Below are 14,568 nucleotides of genomic sequence, written 5' to 3'. Positions count from 1 at the left end.
GGGCAGGGTCCCCAGCAGCCAGCCACGGCTGCTTATCGGGGTGCCCACGCAGGCGGGGACTTATCGTGTCCCCGCAGGTGGCTTCCAGGAATGCCAGCGCGTCCCTGCCCTGCTGGCACAAACACCCGGGCACGGCAGCACGGCGCTGGCTGCAGGATGCGGCCCTGTGGGGACACGCGTGGCCAGGGGACACGTATGACCAGAGCCACGCACAGGTGGGGTTTGGGGACACGCATGGCCAGGGGACACGTACGGCCACAGTCCTGCACAGTGAGGTGACACAGCCCTCTTGGGGACACGTGGCCGGGGGACCCATCCCTTGGGGAACCATATGTGACACGGGGACACGGCTCTTGGCAGGCCACGCATGGCTGGGGGGTGGCCTAGCACCCCTGTCCCCCTGGGGCTGCCACCCCCAACACCCAGAGCCCACCCACTGGGCACCAGTTTGCAGCCAGTAGCTCCCAGTTTAGGGGTGCACAGGCCAGGGATGGAGGATGGGGGGGGGGGGCTCATGGGGACAACCCCCCTGCCTCCAGCACAAGGGTGACCCCCGTGAGCCCCCTGTCCTCGTGTCCCCAGCTTGTCAAAGCTTCGCCAGGCTGGCACGGAGCTGCTGGGGGGGGGGGGGGGGGCTGACCCCCCCCCCCCCGGGGCCGAAGGGGTTACGGGGCCGCCCCCGCTGTGCCCTGCAGATGCGAGATATGCAGATGAGCCCCGGCAGCTCCTATAAAGCGGGTGCAGAGCCAGCACCCCGCAGAGCCAGCGGGGTGGGGGGCCCGGCAGCACCCCGCCGGGTGGGTGCCAGCAGCGGGGGGACCCTCTGTGCTGCATACAGGAGCTCGGGGTGGGGGGGGGGGGAGAAGGTGACAAGGTGGGGACGCTGACCGTGCTCTCCTCTCCTCCAGGCGCTGCTCCCCTCGCCGCCCGCCGCCCTGGGCTGGATATCATCGTATACTGTAAGTTCGCTATGAGACACTACAGTATAGATGATGTACTCCCCCGGGCTGCACCCCGCCACCGCGCCGAGAGCCGCCACGTGGGACCGCGACGCGGGGCATGGAGGGGACGGGGAGTTGGGGTGGGGGGATTTAGGGACATCGGGGGCACCCCGAGGTGTGGGCAGCACTGGATGGAGCCAGGGACCCGCGGCCGGCGGGGAAACCGTTACCATTACTGAGTTTAGTAATGGTAATGGTTCTGCCGACGGCCGGGCACGCGGCACGGCTCGGCGCGGATCTGCAGATGGAGCCCCCCCGGGAGCGGGTTTGGGGGCAATAAAGGCGCTCACGGCACCGCGGCTCTGGTTCTTCTTCCCCTCGCGTCGCCCCAGGGTGCTGGGGGTCCGGTGGGGCTCCAGGGTGCGGGGTGGGACAGGGAACCCTACGGGGAATTTGGGTGCAGAGGGTGCGGGCAGGGTGCTGGGAGCACTGGGGTGCATCGCAGGGGGCACTGGGGAGCACTGGGAGGCACTGGGGTGTGTTGCGGGAGACATGGGGAGCATTGGGGTGCATTGCAGGGTGCACTCTGGGGTGCAGTGGGGCACCGGGGTGCATTGCAGGGGGGAATTGGGAGCAGTGGGGTTCGCTGGGGAGCACTGAGGGGCATGGGCTGGGCTGCAGGGGGTACTGGGATGGACTGGGGAGTGATGCAGGGGGTACTGGGCATTCTGGGATGCACTGAGCTGGACTGGGGAGTGCTGCAGGGGGCACTGGGCTGGACTGGGGTGCACTGGGCTGGACTGAGGAGTGCAGCAGAGGGCACTGGGAAGGACTGGGGTGCACCGGGTTGGACTGGGGGTTTCAGCAAAGGTCATGGGACTGCATTGTAGAAGACGCAGAGCACACTGGGATGCACTGGGCTGTGTGGCAGGGGACACTGGGCACACTGGGCACACTGGGGGCACTGGGAGCACTGGGAGCACTGGGAGCACTGGGAGCACTGGGAGCACTGGGCGCTCCGGGCCGTACCGCCCTGCAACGCTCGGCGGGGCCGGCAGGGGGCGCTCCACCACACGCCCCGCCCACTCCCTCTAAGCCCCGCCCACACCCAAGCCCCTCCCACTCCCCAGAGCCCCGCCCCCTCCCCCAGCCTCCCGCTTCCTCCCCACAACCCCTGGCGGCGCAGCGCGGCGCTCTGGCCCGCTCCTCCCCGTCTCTATGCTCCCCGTCCCCTCTCAGCCAATGGGGGCGGGCGGCTGCAGCGCTCCCGCCCTGCCCCGCGGCGGGGCAAGATGGCGGCGCCCGGCGCTATGGCGGCGGCGGGCAGGGCCCTGAGGGCCGCGGCGGCGGGGGCGCGTCCGAGGGGGGCAGGTGGGGGCCGGGAACCGGGACCGGGACCGGGGCTTGGGGCCGGAACCGGGGCCGGAGCCACCGGGGCCGGTCCCGTGTGTGTGAGGCGGGGTCAGGCCGCAGGTGGTGCTCCGTGTCCGGCCCAGCGGCCTTCTGTGAGGGAGCAGCACTGCGCGGGCCGGCTGGGTTTCGGGGGAACGGTCCTCCTCGGTTTTGGGGCGTTTTCGGTACGATTTGGAGTTTTTGCTGCTTTTTCAGCTCGTCTCCCGGAGAGCCGCGCCCTCAGGGCCGCCCTGCTCGGTGCCCGCTGCAGCGGGAGCAGCTCCGCGCTCGGCAGCATCCTGGGCATCCCCGCCGAGAAGCCGGCCTGCGCCCTCGGCCAGCACCCGCCGCCCGTGGCCACCAGCAAAGGTGAGTGGTACCGGCCCGGTGCCGTCCCTGGGGCTGTCAGTGGGGCTTTAGCAACATTCGGGCTCCTTCTTCCCCCACAGAGGAGCAAAAACGGCTGTTAAAGGACCGGCCTGACCAGCCCCAGAACCCCAAGGTTTTAAGAATTGCCATCATTGGAGCGCCGAACGCCGGGAAGTCCACGCTCTCTAATCAGCTCTTGGGCAGAAAGGTAATGAACGCTGTGTTACAGCACCAAATTCACGCTGCTAAATCTCTTCTTTCGCGTGTTCTGGATGCATAATGCTTTTACCTGCTTACAGGTTTTCCCTGTCTCGAAAAAAGTGCACACAACCCGATGCAAAGCCCAGGGTGTCGTCACGTATGAGGACACGCAGCTGGTGAGTTTCCAGCGCTGCCGAAATGATGTGCCTGAGGCAGCAGGGAGTGTTAGCCAGATAGCGAAGGATTTTCTCATTTGTATCTCTTACGCAGTTAATCGCACAGATAAAAGTTCTAGTTTTGCCGCTGGTTGCAGGCAGACTGACGGGATCTGTTTTTCCTCTTTCTAGGTCATTCTGGACACGCCTGGCCTCACTAGTCCCTTGAAAGCCAAAAGGTATCGCTGCTGCTGCAGGGAGCGGTGGGGTTCTAGCTGAGGCTTGATAGAGCAGAAAGTGATTTCCACTGTGCAAGTCTGTAAGACAGAAAGGGCAGGAACTTCTCTTTTTAGCCTTGTTTTGGTTTCTCACTTTTTTAGCGTTGCTATTTTGGTAGCACACAGAGCCTGTAGAATCCCTTGAGCCCTGTTGTGTTTGATTCCGTGTGCGCGTGCAGTGAGGGCCGTTGTAGCCAGCAAGGCAGCTCTGCATGAGCTGGGACGACGGAAAGTGCTGCTTCCTCCCCTCCAGGGGGAAGGGAGATGGTTGTCGTCCAGCTCGTGTCTGGCTTACCCATCTGCATTTGTCTTTCAGGCATAAACTAGAAGAGGCCATGCTGACAGACCCATGGGACAGCATGAAACATGCAGATTTAGGTGGGCACTCGAGTTCCTTTGCATCAAGCCACACCCTTTATCTGCCACAGAAACTTACAGCCCTCTAACTGCGGTATCTGGGTGCCTTACTGGGCAGTAAAGGCAGTCCTGGGAGCGTGAACTAGGAGGGAGGAGGGAAGGGCATTGAAAAAACTTGAATTATTTCACCAAGGGAGGGGATTAGCATTGTCTGATGCCAAGGTCTGAAGCTTGAATTAATATTTGGACGTGGATGTTGCGTTTTAGAATGTGTGATGTCTTTAGGACAGCAAGTATAAATTGGACTTAGTGTTTTATCAATTGAAACACTCCTTTTTGGTTCCGTCTGCTTGCTGTCCTGTAGAAGAGGGAGGAGTAGCAGGAGGAGGGAAACGATTCAACCACAGGCTGTAAAGAAACTTTAAACTAAGGTTTTGGAAAATACAGGTTCGTTACATTTTCCTCACTTTCCTGGCAGTTCTGGTTTTGGTGGACGTGTCGGATCACTGGACACGGAATTGTCTGAGCCAAGAGGTGCTGAAATGTCTTTTTCAGTTTCCCCACATCCCCAGCGTCCTGGTTCTGAACAAGGTAAATGAGGAGCTTGTTTGTCCTGCCTTCTAGCAGTAGGTCACACCGGTGTCTTCAGACAGTACCCGGCATCAGCAACGGTGTGTTTTTGGGTCAGTGAGACGGGGTATGTCAAAGGACACTGGTTTTTCTCTCCACTGCAGAATATTTGCGTGTTTTTGTGTCTGTGCACTGCAAGACAGAGTTTAAATCAGCCTGGAGACAATAGCTGGTCCAACCGTGGAGCTGGCCAGCTGTCTGGTTCGGCTGCAGATGCCTTGTCCTGGTGCAGCTGCTGGCCCTGGGGGGATTCTTCCAGCTCCTCCAGAGCCAGTGCCCAGATGCCAGCCTCATTTAGGACAAATCTGTGATACCTCTCTCTCATACCAGGTGGATCTGCTAAAGAAGAAGTACATCCTGCTGGAACTCGTAACTGAGCTAACGGAGGGAATTGTAAATGGAAAGAAGCTGGAAGTGAGGTCTCCATTTAAACATAATTTGAGTTCTTCAGCAAAAGCTGTTCTTAAAATCACTCAGGCTTCTCCACCTGAGAACAGGGCCCACGAGTCTCCTTGTCTGCAGGAAACAGTTAAAGCCCAAGAAGGCTCTAGCTTGGATAGCAGCAGTGACACGAGGGCTTCTGAGTCCGGTCTTGTCACAGAAGCACAAGGGCCTAAGCCCCATGAATGCAGAGATCTAAAAGATAGGAAGGGTTGGCCACGCTTCCAGGAGATCTTCATGCTGGCAGCTCTCACTGGAGAGGAGGTGGATACGCTGAAGGTAACTGCAGTCTGAATTGCTGTTAGGCTTTGAAACACCTCGTGGTACCCTAGTGCTTCGTACTGAGCTGCTCCTCCTGTGAGGAGCCAGCAGAGCTGCTGTCCTTGGCCTGGGGCGGGCCCGTGCTGGGGGAAGAGTTCTCTTTTGACATCTTCAGAGTTTTCTGTCTTGTTTGAGGCTCCCCAAATAGCAGCCTGTTCATAACGATGGATGCCCGATGCGGTATTATTCAGCTGCAAGTAGTACTGTAGGCTTTTGTAGCTCATACAAATGACTTGGGGAGGTGTGACCTTTGGCAGCGTTTGAGTTTCAGAAGCTTCCCTTTCTCCATTCCGTGCCAAAAATACTAAACTACTGCCCTGGTGTCTGGCTAGCAGGAGCATCCTCATAGTGACTCACTCCGAGAAGAGCACAGAGGTTTGAGGTACTGCAAGGATGGTACGTGGCAGCTAACGGGTGTGATGGGTGTTTTGTGCTGACAGCGCTACCTCCTGATGCAAGCCAAGCCAGGCCCTTGGGAGTTTCACAGCGGGGTCCTGACCAGCCAGTCACCTCAAGAGATCTGTGACAATATCATCAGGGAGAAGATACTGGAGTACCTGCCCCTGGAGGTGCCCTATGGTGTGACTCAGGTGGGAAGCATGTGCAAACGGACTTGCCTTCAAGCTATTGTGTTGGCAGTGTGATGAAAATTCCTCTTTTTGAGGTTGTGCAATCTGCCAGACCCTTCACAGGCCGCGTGAAGTGGCTTGGGACTTGCACGTCAGGCAATGAAACCCTTTGCATGTTTTAAGTGGGGCCACACTTGTGCGTGTGCCAGGGAGCTGAGCTGTTGTCTGTGAAAGAGTCGCATTTGTGGCTCCTGAGATCCTGTGCTGACCTGCTGGGTTTGTCCTTGCTGTTGCAGGTGACAGAGCTGTGGGAGGAAGGGCCAAGCGGAGAGCTCGTCATTGTGCAGAACCTCTTGGTCCCAAGAAAGTCTCATATGGTGAGTAAGAGGAGAGAGCTGGGGAGCGTGAGATGAGGCTGCCTAGCTCCTGCACGTGTGTGCCCTTGCTGTGTTGGACACCTCCCTCAGCTGTGGGTTGGGAAGAGCCAGGTCTGTGACAGTCACAGGCTGTTCAGTAGCAACTTGCACCTTTCTGAGGCAATCGGTTGCCCGTGGTTTGGTCTTAGGACATCTCTGGCTGCTATATTCTATACGCTTCTGTGCCTGTGCTGTTGTTTTCTTAGGTGACTCCTCCCCACAGGAAGAATGAGAGTGATGGTGTTCTCTCTGGGTTTTAATACAGATGATGTTGATTGGAAAAAGAGGTACGGTTATCAGCAGGATCGCTCAGGAGGCTGGCCAGGACCTGATGAACGTTTTCCTCTGTGATATCCGCTTGAAGCTGAAGGTGGAGGTGAAGAGTTGAACTCTTTGAGTAGGCATTGACAGCCGTTGAGCTCTGTGGTCATGCAGAGAAACCGGTCCCAATTTCTGCTGCAGGTATCTTAACGCCTTTGCTCAATCCAGAAACAGGAGGATGGAGTCAAGATAGCGGGCTGAAGTAGAATATATTATTCTTTGGGGAATGGCCCAAACGGAAATAAACTCTTCAGATCTTCTACAAGGCCTTATCATATGGAAATGGGACGCACATCAGAGAACCCGGTGCATTCTAGAACCACATTTGCAGAGCTGTCATCTACTTGTGGGTTGTGTCCCACATCCTTGCTGCCAAGTGTTTGTGGCTGGAAGTTCAGGATGACTTGAGTCAAGAGTCTGGCTCAAAAAGGGAAGGGTGAATATTGTGATTATTGTGATTCTTCAAAGTGTGGGGGAACATCTCCTGTCTTTTAGCAGACAAAGGGCTGCAGTGAAGGATTGTTAGCGCACATTTATCATCTCTTCTGAAGGTTGAGTGATGCCACCCGTGGTAATGCAGGAGGAAGAGGCTACCCCCAGTCCACGTGGTGTTCTCATTTCTGTCGTGCTCCTTGCCCTGCACCCTGTTCATGGTTGTGAGTAGAGCTGCGCAGGGAGTCAGTATTGCCCAGGGAGCTTGAGTTGGAAGAGTTTGCTGGCTAGCAGAAACACTCTAATAACGGGGTGTGGCAGAGAGCTCTGAAACTCTATAGATCATAAAGGCCAGTGGTTTCCAGCTCCTGTGTTGGAGCTTTTGCCACAGGCATGTGTGCACCTTCCTCTTAGATGACTGCCAGCTATGTCTTTCAATTTGACCTTTTCTATTTTTTAGTTAGTGAAAACGTGTTCCTTCTCTTTACCCTGGCATCCTTCCCTTCAGTTTCCTAGGCAGTTCACTGCTCCTGGCAGGTGGTGCTCACTCAGGAGGGATGGGTCTGGTGACACCCTCTTCTGAGTGGATTATTGAAGAAGCAGAGAAATGGAGCCTGGACCGTGATCTGTTCTTGGTGTGTATGCGATCTGCTTCCCTGACTGCTGGTGAAGGGAGCAGAGAGATCAGAGAAGGGCTCGCTGGATGCACAAGCATTTGCTGGAGCATATTTGTAAGAAGGGAATGTAGAGCAGGGAATAGGTGTCTTCCTGCCTCGACACATCTTGGTTTCGGTGCCCAGTGGTGTCCTGGCTTTACACCCATTTGGATGTTTGGCTAATGAATGAATGTTGAGGGATTTGGTCTGAAGATGCCTCTAGCAGCATTGCGTAGGTGCTTACTTCAGAAGGGCTAGTTAGCCATGCAAAAACAGATGGCAACCCTTTTCTTAGGGACTCGAATAGTTTATTACAGGAACATTACTACAGAGTCATTACTCTGCACCAGGGTTGCAGACTGGAAGTTAGAGACCATCAGAGCTAAAGAAAAGGCCAAAGTTGGGGCAGCAGCTCAGGCTTGGTAGGTTGTTGAGGATGGAGAGCAGCTGGCATGGGTCAGGGTGTGGGCAAGGCTTTTGCAGGCTGAGCGAGTGGTGCTGGGGTAGCTCAGTGGTGCTGTGCGCCACTTTGTGTGTGGGGCTGGTGTCTGTGCACTCAAGTTCAGCCTCAGGTTTGAAGTGCTGAATAGCTTCTTTCCAGAAATTGGGGTGAAATCCCACGTACTGTTACAAACCAACACCTCTGTGCTGAAGGAAGAGATCTGGAAGGGTCTTCTGGGGGTTCCTGCCTGGATCCCAAACCCATTGAGGTGACATTGGTGGTAGGGTGATGGTTGGAAAGGACCTCCAAGATCACCTGGTCCAACCCTAACGATTTTATGATTCTATGATTCTCCTCTGTCACCACAAGGCCTCTGTCCCCGTCGCCCCGCAGGGAGCTCTGCTTTACTTCACCAGCACTGCCACCAGCCTGCACCTGACCCACCCAAGGCCACCACAGCCGTCAGCCACCTGAAGAAGCCCTCAGCGAGCCAACACGCTGCCTGCCTGGATTCCCCCGTCCTCACCCCTCCGCCCTTCCCTGAATGCTTCCACCTGCCTTCTGTACTAATTTCCTTAATTTTTATTAAAAAAAAAAAAAAAAACAACAACAGCGAGACCCATTTCTGTCACAATTCACACATTTTATTCCTTAGCTCATCCCGTACCCGTGACGAAACGCATAACCCCCTCAGCCCGTGCCCCCCCCCCTTGATGGCGGCCGCGCGGTGGCGCTGTAATGGCGGCGGGGCCATGGCGGGGGGGGGGGTGGTGCTGTAATGGCGGCGGGGCGGGGCGGCGGGGGCCGTTGGCGGGCGGGGCGCATGCGCGGCAGCGGCTGGCGCAGCCACCACGGCCGGGGCGGGCGGCGGCGGCGGCGGCGGGGAGCGGCGGGGCCGGCACGGGCACAGCGGCGGCGGCGCCATGAGGCCCGGGCAGGGGCACCGAGAGTAAGTGCGGGGCCTCGGGGGGGGGGGGGGGGGTGGGGAAGCGGCGACTTGGGCCTTTACTCCCTCCCCTCCCCCCCCCCCCATCGCCTCTTTTCCTCATTGTCCTTCCCGGGGTCCCCTCCCCCTCACGCCGGTCGGCGCCGCCCCTCAGCCGCCTGTCGCGACAGGGGGAGTGTCGCGACAGCGCGCGCGGGACAAAAGGTGTTAAGGGGGCTGAGCCCTGAGGTTTAGTGGGGTGGGGGTGGGGGTGTACGGGGACTGAGGGCCGCGGCCTGGCTGAACCGAAGCGAACCGAAGCGAACCGAAGCGAACCGAAGCGGGGGGGCCCTGCCCGCCGGTACCACCCGGGGGGGGCTCAGCGGGGCCGGCCCCACGGGGCTGAGCCCCCCCCTAAGCCCGGTACCCGCCTCGGGAAGGGCCCGCACGGAGCGGCCCGGCCCCAGCGGGAGGCCCCGGGGCTCGGTTCCGGGGGGGGGGGGGGGGGGAGGGCACGGCCCCGGGGCTCGGTTCCAACGGGGGACACCCCCCGGGGCCCGGTTCCAGGGGCGGGCACCCCCCAGGGCCCGGTTCCGGGGGGGGGCCACGGCCCCGAGGCCCGGTTCCAAGGTGGGGGCACGGCCCTGAGGCTCGGTTCCAAGGCCGGGAGCTCCCCCCCCCCTCCCCGGGGCTCGGTTCCAAGGGGGGGGGGCCCAGCCCCGGGCCCTCCCCGGTTCTCCCCACGCCGTCGGTGCCCGGGGAGCTCGCAGCGATTCCTTTGTGCCATCGTTCCCGAGGCCGGCAGGCACCGGGGGGGGAAGCAAGCGAGCGAGAGCGGCTTCTCGCCAGCGCGGTTTTGCAAGAGCTATTGTTAACGCCGCCCTGGTCCCTCTGATTTCCTGCCAGCCCTTTCTGGAGCACCTGAACGGGAAACGCGCCGAACGCCGAAGCGTGAAGGGGGAAAAAAAAAAAAAATAATGCAAAAACACACAAAACCACGTCTTGCGGAGGTGCACCGGTCTGGTTCCAGCCTTCTCAGCGAGCAAAGTACTTAAAAGCTCTTGGCTGTGCAGCGTGTGAGCCCCGTGTGGGCTGGCGGAGGTGTGCTGCCCTCGCTGACATTGCCTCTCGTGGCCCGGTACCGGTTGTAGGATAAATTCCACGTGCAGCCTGGTTCCGGCATTGACTAGTTCAGTAACACTTCACACTCACTTTTTGTGACGGTCCTAATCATTATCGTTTATTTTTATCGCAACTGAAGTCACAAGAAAACGTAAGCTCGCTTAGAAAACTTTTTCCCGTAATACTTTGACCTCTTTGCTGCAGAGACGCGGTGCTTTGTTTTCGGGGTAGCTGTAAGAGAGCAGCACCCTCGTGCAGCGGAGGAGGCAGGGTTCCCGAGCGACGTCGTTTGTGCTGGAGCAACGGAGATGACTTCGAATAACTCCTCCCGGCTGTGCCGGGCTTCGTGGGTTTTGTGTATGTGCTGTAGGAACTTTGTCTGATTCAGTCCTGTGACTGCTGCTGCCTTGGCAGGAGGGGAGCGGAGTCGTGATGGTTGCTTTTTCCTCCCAGCGCACGTGTTTCTGAGCGGGTCTTTTCCGCCTAAATCTGAACTTGTTAGAGTCCCGCATTAGTCGTTTCACGTGTATGGGAAGCAGCAGAAGAGCACTTGCAATTTTTCATCAAAAATAAACTTAGAAAGCAGTCCGTAGAGGGAAGAGCCATCATGGACTAAATTCAGTGGACGTTTCATTCTTTCCTCTTCTGAAAACACACGTGAAAGCCGTTCTTGTGGGCACAGATTACAGGATCATGCTGTCACAGAGGCTGGATCCTCACGTGAGGCTCCTTGACTCGATGAAAGTGGAAAGGGCTGATGCTGAAAGAGGTTTAAAAACGTGAGGAGGAGCGGAGCTGCCTTAGCTAGGAAGTGCATTCATTTAAGTAGATTTATAAGGCAGCGGGGAAGACATTGTTGAAACATATTACGGATATTAGAGATGAAGAGAACAAGGTCTCACCGCCTGCAGCAGCCCGAGGAGCGAAGGATGCAGAAGCAGCAGGCAGGTGGGTCTGGAGCAGTGCAAAGCAAGTCCAGGGGGTCTGAAAAGGGGAGAAAAAAGCAGCAGCAACGGAAAGCGAGCAGGGGAGAATTGACTGTTCGGTAGGTTTTGGTAGAGGAGGTTTTGGATCAGAAACAAGTATGAGTCAGGACAAAAGGAGAGTGGGATTTACAATAAATATAGGATTGTTCTGGAATAAATACAGCTTTCAGGGGGAAAAGCTTCCAAAAAAGAAAGGCTTTATCTTTTTTTCAAGCGCTGTTTACACGGTGCGGTTGGGTAGAATTTCTGAGGCGAGGAAATCAGAGATTGACCCTCTTCGGGGAGAGTCAGAAGCAGAGCTGGAGCTGGGAGATCGGTTGATGAATAGGCTGTAGTTTTTCTCTGCTGTTTTAAGAAGCCACAGTGAGTTCAAGTCTACCCGGCCCGATGGTCTAGAGAGGAAAGATGCCTGTCAGTGGAACCAGAATTAAGCAAAACCAGATAAATCTGACATAATGGATGACACGGGAAAGATGACTGCTGAAAGGTGCTGGCATGTTTTCTGGGCCTTCATGCTCGGCGTGCGTTTTATTTGTTGCCTTACGTGGCTTTTGAAGTGTAAAAAAAAATAGATCTCGTTTTGTGCCGAGATGAAAGAGCAGGCATGTGCTTAAATCCTCACAGGGCGCAGTTCTGCTTTGGAATTGACGTTAAGCAGTGACCTTACTTAGGGCACCCGCTCTCATTTGGGGAATTTCTCGAGTGAATAAATAATGCACTTAGCACCAAACGAATACCGTTTAATAAGATGGTATTTTTGATCCCCCCTTTCAATTCACTTTGCAAACAGATTCACGCTTTTTCTGCTTCAGCACAGCCTGAGGTGCTCTTGCTGTTAATAACATCAAAAGTACGTTGGAGAATGTCCACGTAGGATCGTCTTTCTCTCCAAACATAAAATTAAAAACCCCTTTTGTTCTTTGTAACTTGGCTATCTGCCGTAATTTCGGTCTTATTTGTATTTGTTTCAAGCTGTCCTCTGACAGATACACCGCTTTATCTGCGTTTGCTTCTGGGAACTGTTACCGGAGATGAAGAGGAGAAGTAAGGATTCTGTCAAGGAGTGAGGTATCTGTATTTTCCAGAAATGCAGACTGCTTTAAGATGTATGCAAGCTTTAGCTTGCGTTCCCAGCTGCACGCACCGAAACACCGGGACGTGGGATGGAAACTTTCCTCCTGAGCACACTTTGCTTTTCCCTTCCACTGTGGCTCGTCCGTTCACGTTTATTCTTCCCCGTTTTTGCCCTTGACTCGTTCCTGGCTGGCCCACGGGGATGGAGAGGGCAGAGGCACACTCCTGCCACCCCAAAGCCTCTTGTCCCCCAGAGCCCCTAGCAGGAACGTCCCGCGTCCGTGCTGCTCAGCACCCTCATCTGCAGCACGCGAGCTCTGGTAGCGAGGGGAGGCGCTGATTTATGAAGATGGGCGATGAAGTCATGTCCATTTCGCGTTTCTCTAAAGCCTGGTAATTTCCAGGATTCCAGGATTTATGGAATTACTAACCACCCCGCCGAGAGCATAGCCAAAGCTCGCCTTGCCTGATTTATCTAGCAGACGGCTGGAACTTTTAAATAACTGCCTTAGGAGCACGTAGCAGTTCGCTGAGACGCTGCAGCCACCGGCTGAGTAACAGGCTGCCGGTCTCTCGGCCCGCTGGAGCCCCCGGGGTTGGTTTTGGGGTGAGATGCTGCTGGAGGTGAGGACAGGTTTCAGAGTCTTGTGAAGTCGGTAAGGGACTGCATCGCCCCACCGCGTTCAGCATTTGAAACTTTTTCCGACTGGAAAGCGAAGACTTTCAACGCGTTGCTTGTGCGATGTGCCATTTCCCCATTGTATTTTGTGGCTCGTGTTAAAATCTTAGCCGTGATGGGCTTTGTGAGCAATTTTTAATTGCACATCATCAGTTTGAATACGAATGCTCGAAGGAGTTTGTCACACTATTCATCTGTTTTCGTTCTGTAAAGAAATTGTTTTCCAAATACTGAGTCAGCTACCGAGGAACAGAGGTACTAAAAAGGTGACCTGCGGATTGGGATCCTCGCAGGTTGTTTCTAAATGTGCCCAAAGACATTTTCCCGTGGATCGCGTTCTTCAAAAGCTAAACTTCCTATCCGAAACAGGAGGAGCTTGGCCTCGGTCAACCTGAGCCTGGTTCAGTTTGGGACTGGCAGAGGCTGGCGGGTTCTTTCTGCCTCTTTCCGTGCTTTAGGCTTTTGATTTAAATTGGGCATTTTATAAAAGCAGTGACGGTGGCACACGGCTGATCCGGCTTTATAGACTCTGCAGACCCCTTTCCAGTGCAGTCTGTCTGCCATCACGCCTCCCCCCTTGGTTTTTTCTGTGGTGTATTGTTGGGATTTTCTCCTGTAGTGCTCGGGAACGACGCTCAGTTTGTGGATTCCCAGCACGTAACTTGTTGATGCTGCTGTGCTTGACGATTCGAGTTTCCAGGCTTTGTGAAGAAAGCGGTGATATTTTGTTACCGGGATAATCTCACAGGAGTGTCATTTGGTGGGGCGAAGCTTTAAAGTTTTCAAATCACGCAGGGCAGCGTCCTACCGTGGATACACAGAGCAGCTGAACCGAGCTGCTGGCTTATTTATTTGTCTGGAGATAGCCGAGCTGCTCCAGGCTTCTAACGAGATGCGTTGATGGGCATACTGCAGGGAAACGTGTTAGAAATCGGGATTTCTGTAAACACAGCGCATCTGAGACGGGGCTCGCAGGGGGCTTTTGTCGAACGGATCCAGGCGCCGGATCCTGCCTCCGGAGGGAGCGGATCCTGAACACCCCCAGCTCGCAGCCGGTGTGCGGTGAGTGAGGATTTGGAGTTTCTTGTGCCGCCTGTAGTGATGCGATGAAGAGAAGGTGAACCAGGCAAGCGAAGCTATTTTTAGTATTAAAAAAAAAAAACAAAACCACTCCAAAAGCGATCCAGCAGGCGATACGCTGCTGACGTCTGTAGCGCAGACAACCCAATTACGGAGCTGTATATTGTTTCCAGCAGGATTCTGATTGTTTCTAATTCGGGAACCACGTGAGAGCGAGTGGAAATAGGTGAGGTGACGCGCTTTGCCGCTCGGAGCCCGTCTCGTATTCACTTCTTCTCTGCAATTTCGCCTCTCAGACTCGGGCGGTCTCCCCGTCCTGTGCTCCGCAGCTAGGATGGGAGCCAGGCTCTGCCTCCCCCCTAATTCCGCCCTCTCGGGTGGATGGAGGCAGAGAAAAATCACTTGGGGCTTTAGGGAGAGCGCAGGGCAGCGGAAGAAGACATGGTACGTGGTTTTGTCTGCTCTTGTCTGCAGAAGTCAGTACCGAGCGCCGTGGGTTTTGTTCGTTTCCTGACCCCCCCCCCGCATCCTTGGCTGTATCCTGCGATCCCTCTTCTTGCTGTCAGCTTGCTTAAAAACTTCCAGCGTGCCTTTCAGAGGACTTGCGTCTCGCAGCCCTGCCCTTTCCTGTGGCTGTTGTCTCGCCGCTCGTTTTGTTCCTCTCCGTAGGCAGCTCCTGCGCGCAGAACGCTTTGAAAAGTGCCTTACGATTGCTGTCTCGAGCCAATCCCATAAATATGTATATTTTAGATTCCATTGGATGGAAAGGGCCTTGTGTCAG

The 14,568-nt window shown here is 56.0% G+C and overlaps 2 protein-coding genes across 4 annotated transcripts in view; both read left to right on the top strand.

The window, feature by feature from the left end:
- Positions 1-2,186: 2,186 nt before the first annotated feature.
- On the top strand, positions 2,187-8,555 carry ERAL1 (Era like 12S mitochondrial rRNA chaperone 1). 2 transcript variants are annotated; one of them, XM_040532558.1, is made up of 11 exons: positions 2,187-2,312; positions 2,550-2,702; positions 2,783-2,910; positions 3,002-3,079; positions 3,251-3,297; positions 3,653-3,714; positions 4,172-4,284; positions 4,654-5,043; positions 5,526-5,675; positions 5,951-6,031; positions 8,315-8,555. In XM_040532558.1, the coding sequence occupies exons 1-11, from the start codon at positions 2,234-2,236 to the stop codon at positions 8,393-8,395; spliced, it is 1,362 nt and encodes a 453-aa protein (XP_040388492.1). In that variant the 5' UTR covers positions 2,187-2,233; the 3' UTR covers positions 8,396-8,555. The 2 variants fall into 2 exon arrangements, with proteins under 2 accessions (XP_040388492.1, XP_040388491.1); XM_040532557.1 differs by lacking the exon at positions 8,315-8,555 and adding an exon at positions 6,336-6,651 and having other exon boundaries at positions 2,188-2,312.
- Positions 8,556-8,790: 235 nt separating this feature from the next.
- FAM222B (family with sequence similarity 222 member B) overlaps positions 8,791-14,568 on the top strand; it is a 38,616-nt gene continuing 32,838 nt past the window's right edge. The window contains exon 1 of one of the 2 annotated variants that reach the window (XM_040532383.1): positions 8,791-8,870. The gene's annotated coding sequence lies outside the window, so the exon portion shown is untranslated. The remainder of the gene's footprint in view (positions 8,871-14,568) is intronic. The other variant, XM_040532384.1, reaches the window with a different exon arrangement.

This window comes from Cygnus olor, chromosome 20 (assembly GCF_009769625.2).
Source record: "Cygnus olor isolate bCygOlo1 chromosome 20, bCygOlo1.pri.v2, whole genome shotgun sequence".
NCBI classification, from domain to species: Eukaryota; Metazoa; Chordata; class Aves; order Anseriformes; family Anatidae; genus Cygnus; species Cygnus olor.
Note: the sequence above shows the minus strand (reverse complement) of the source record. Positions and strands in the feature narration are given on the sequence as shown.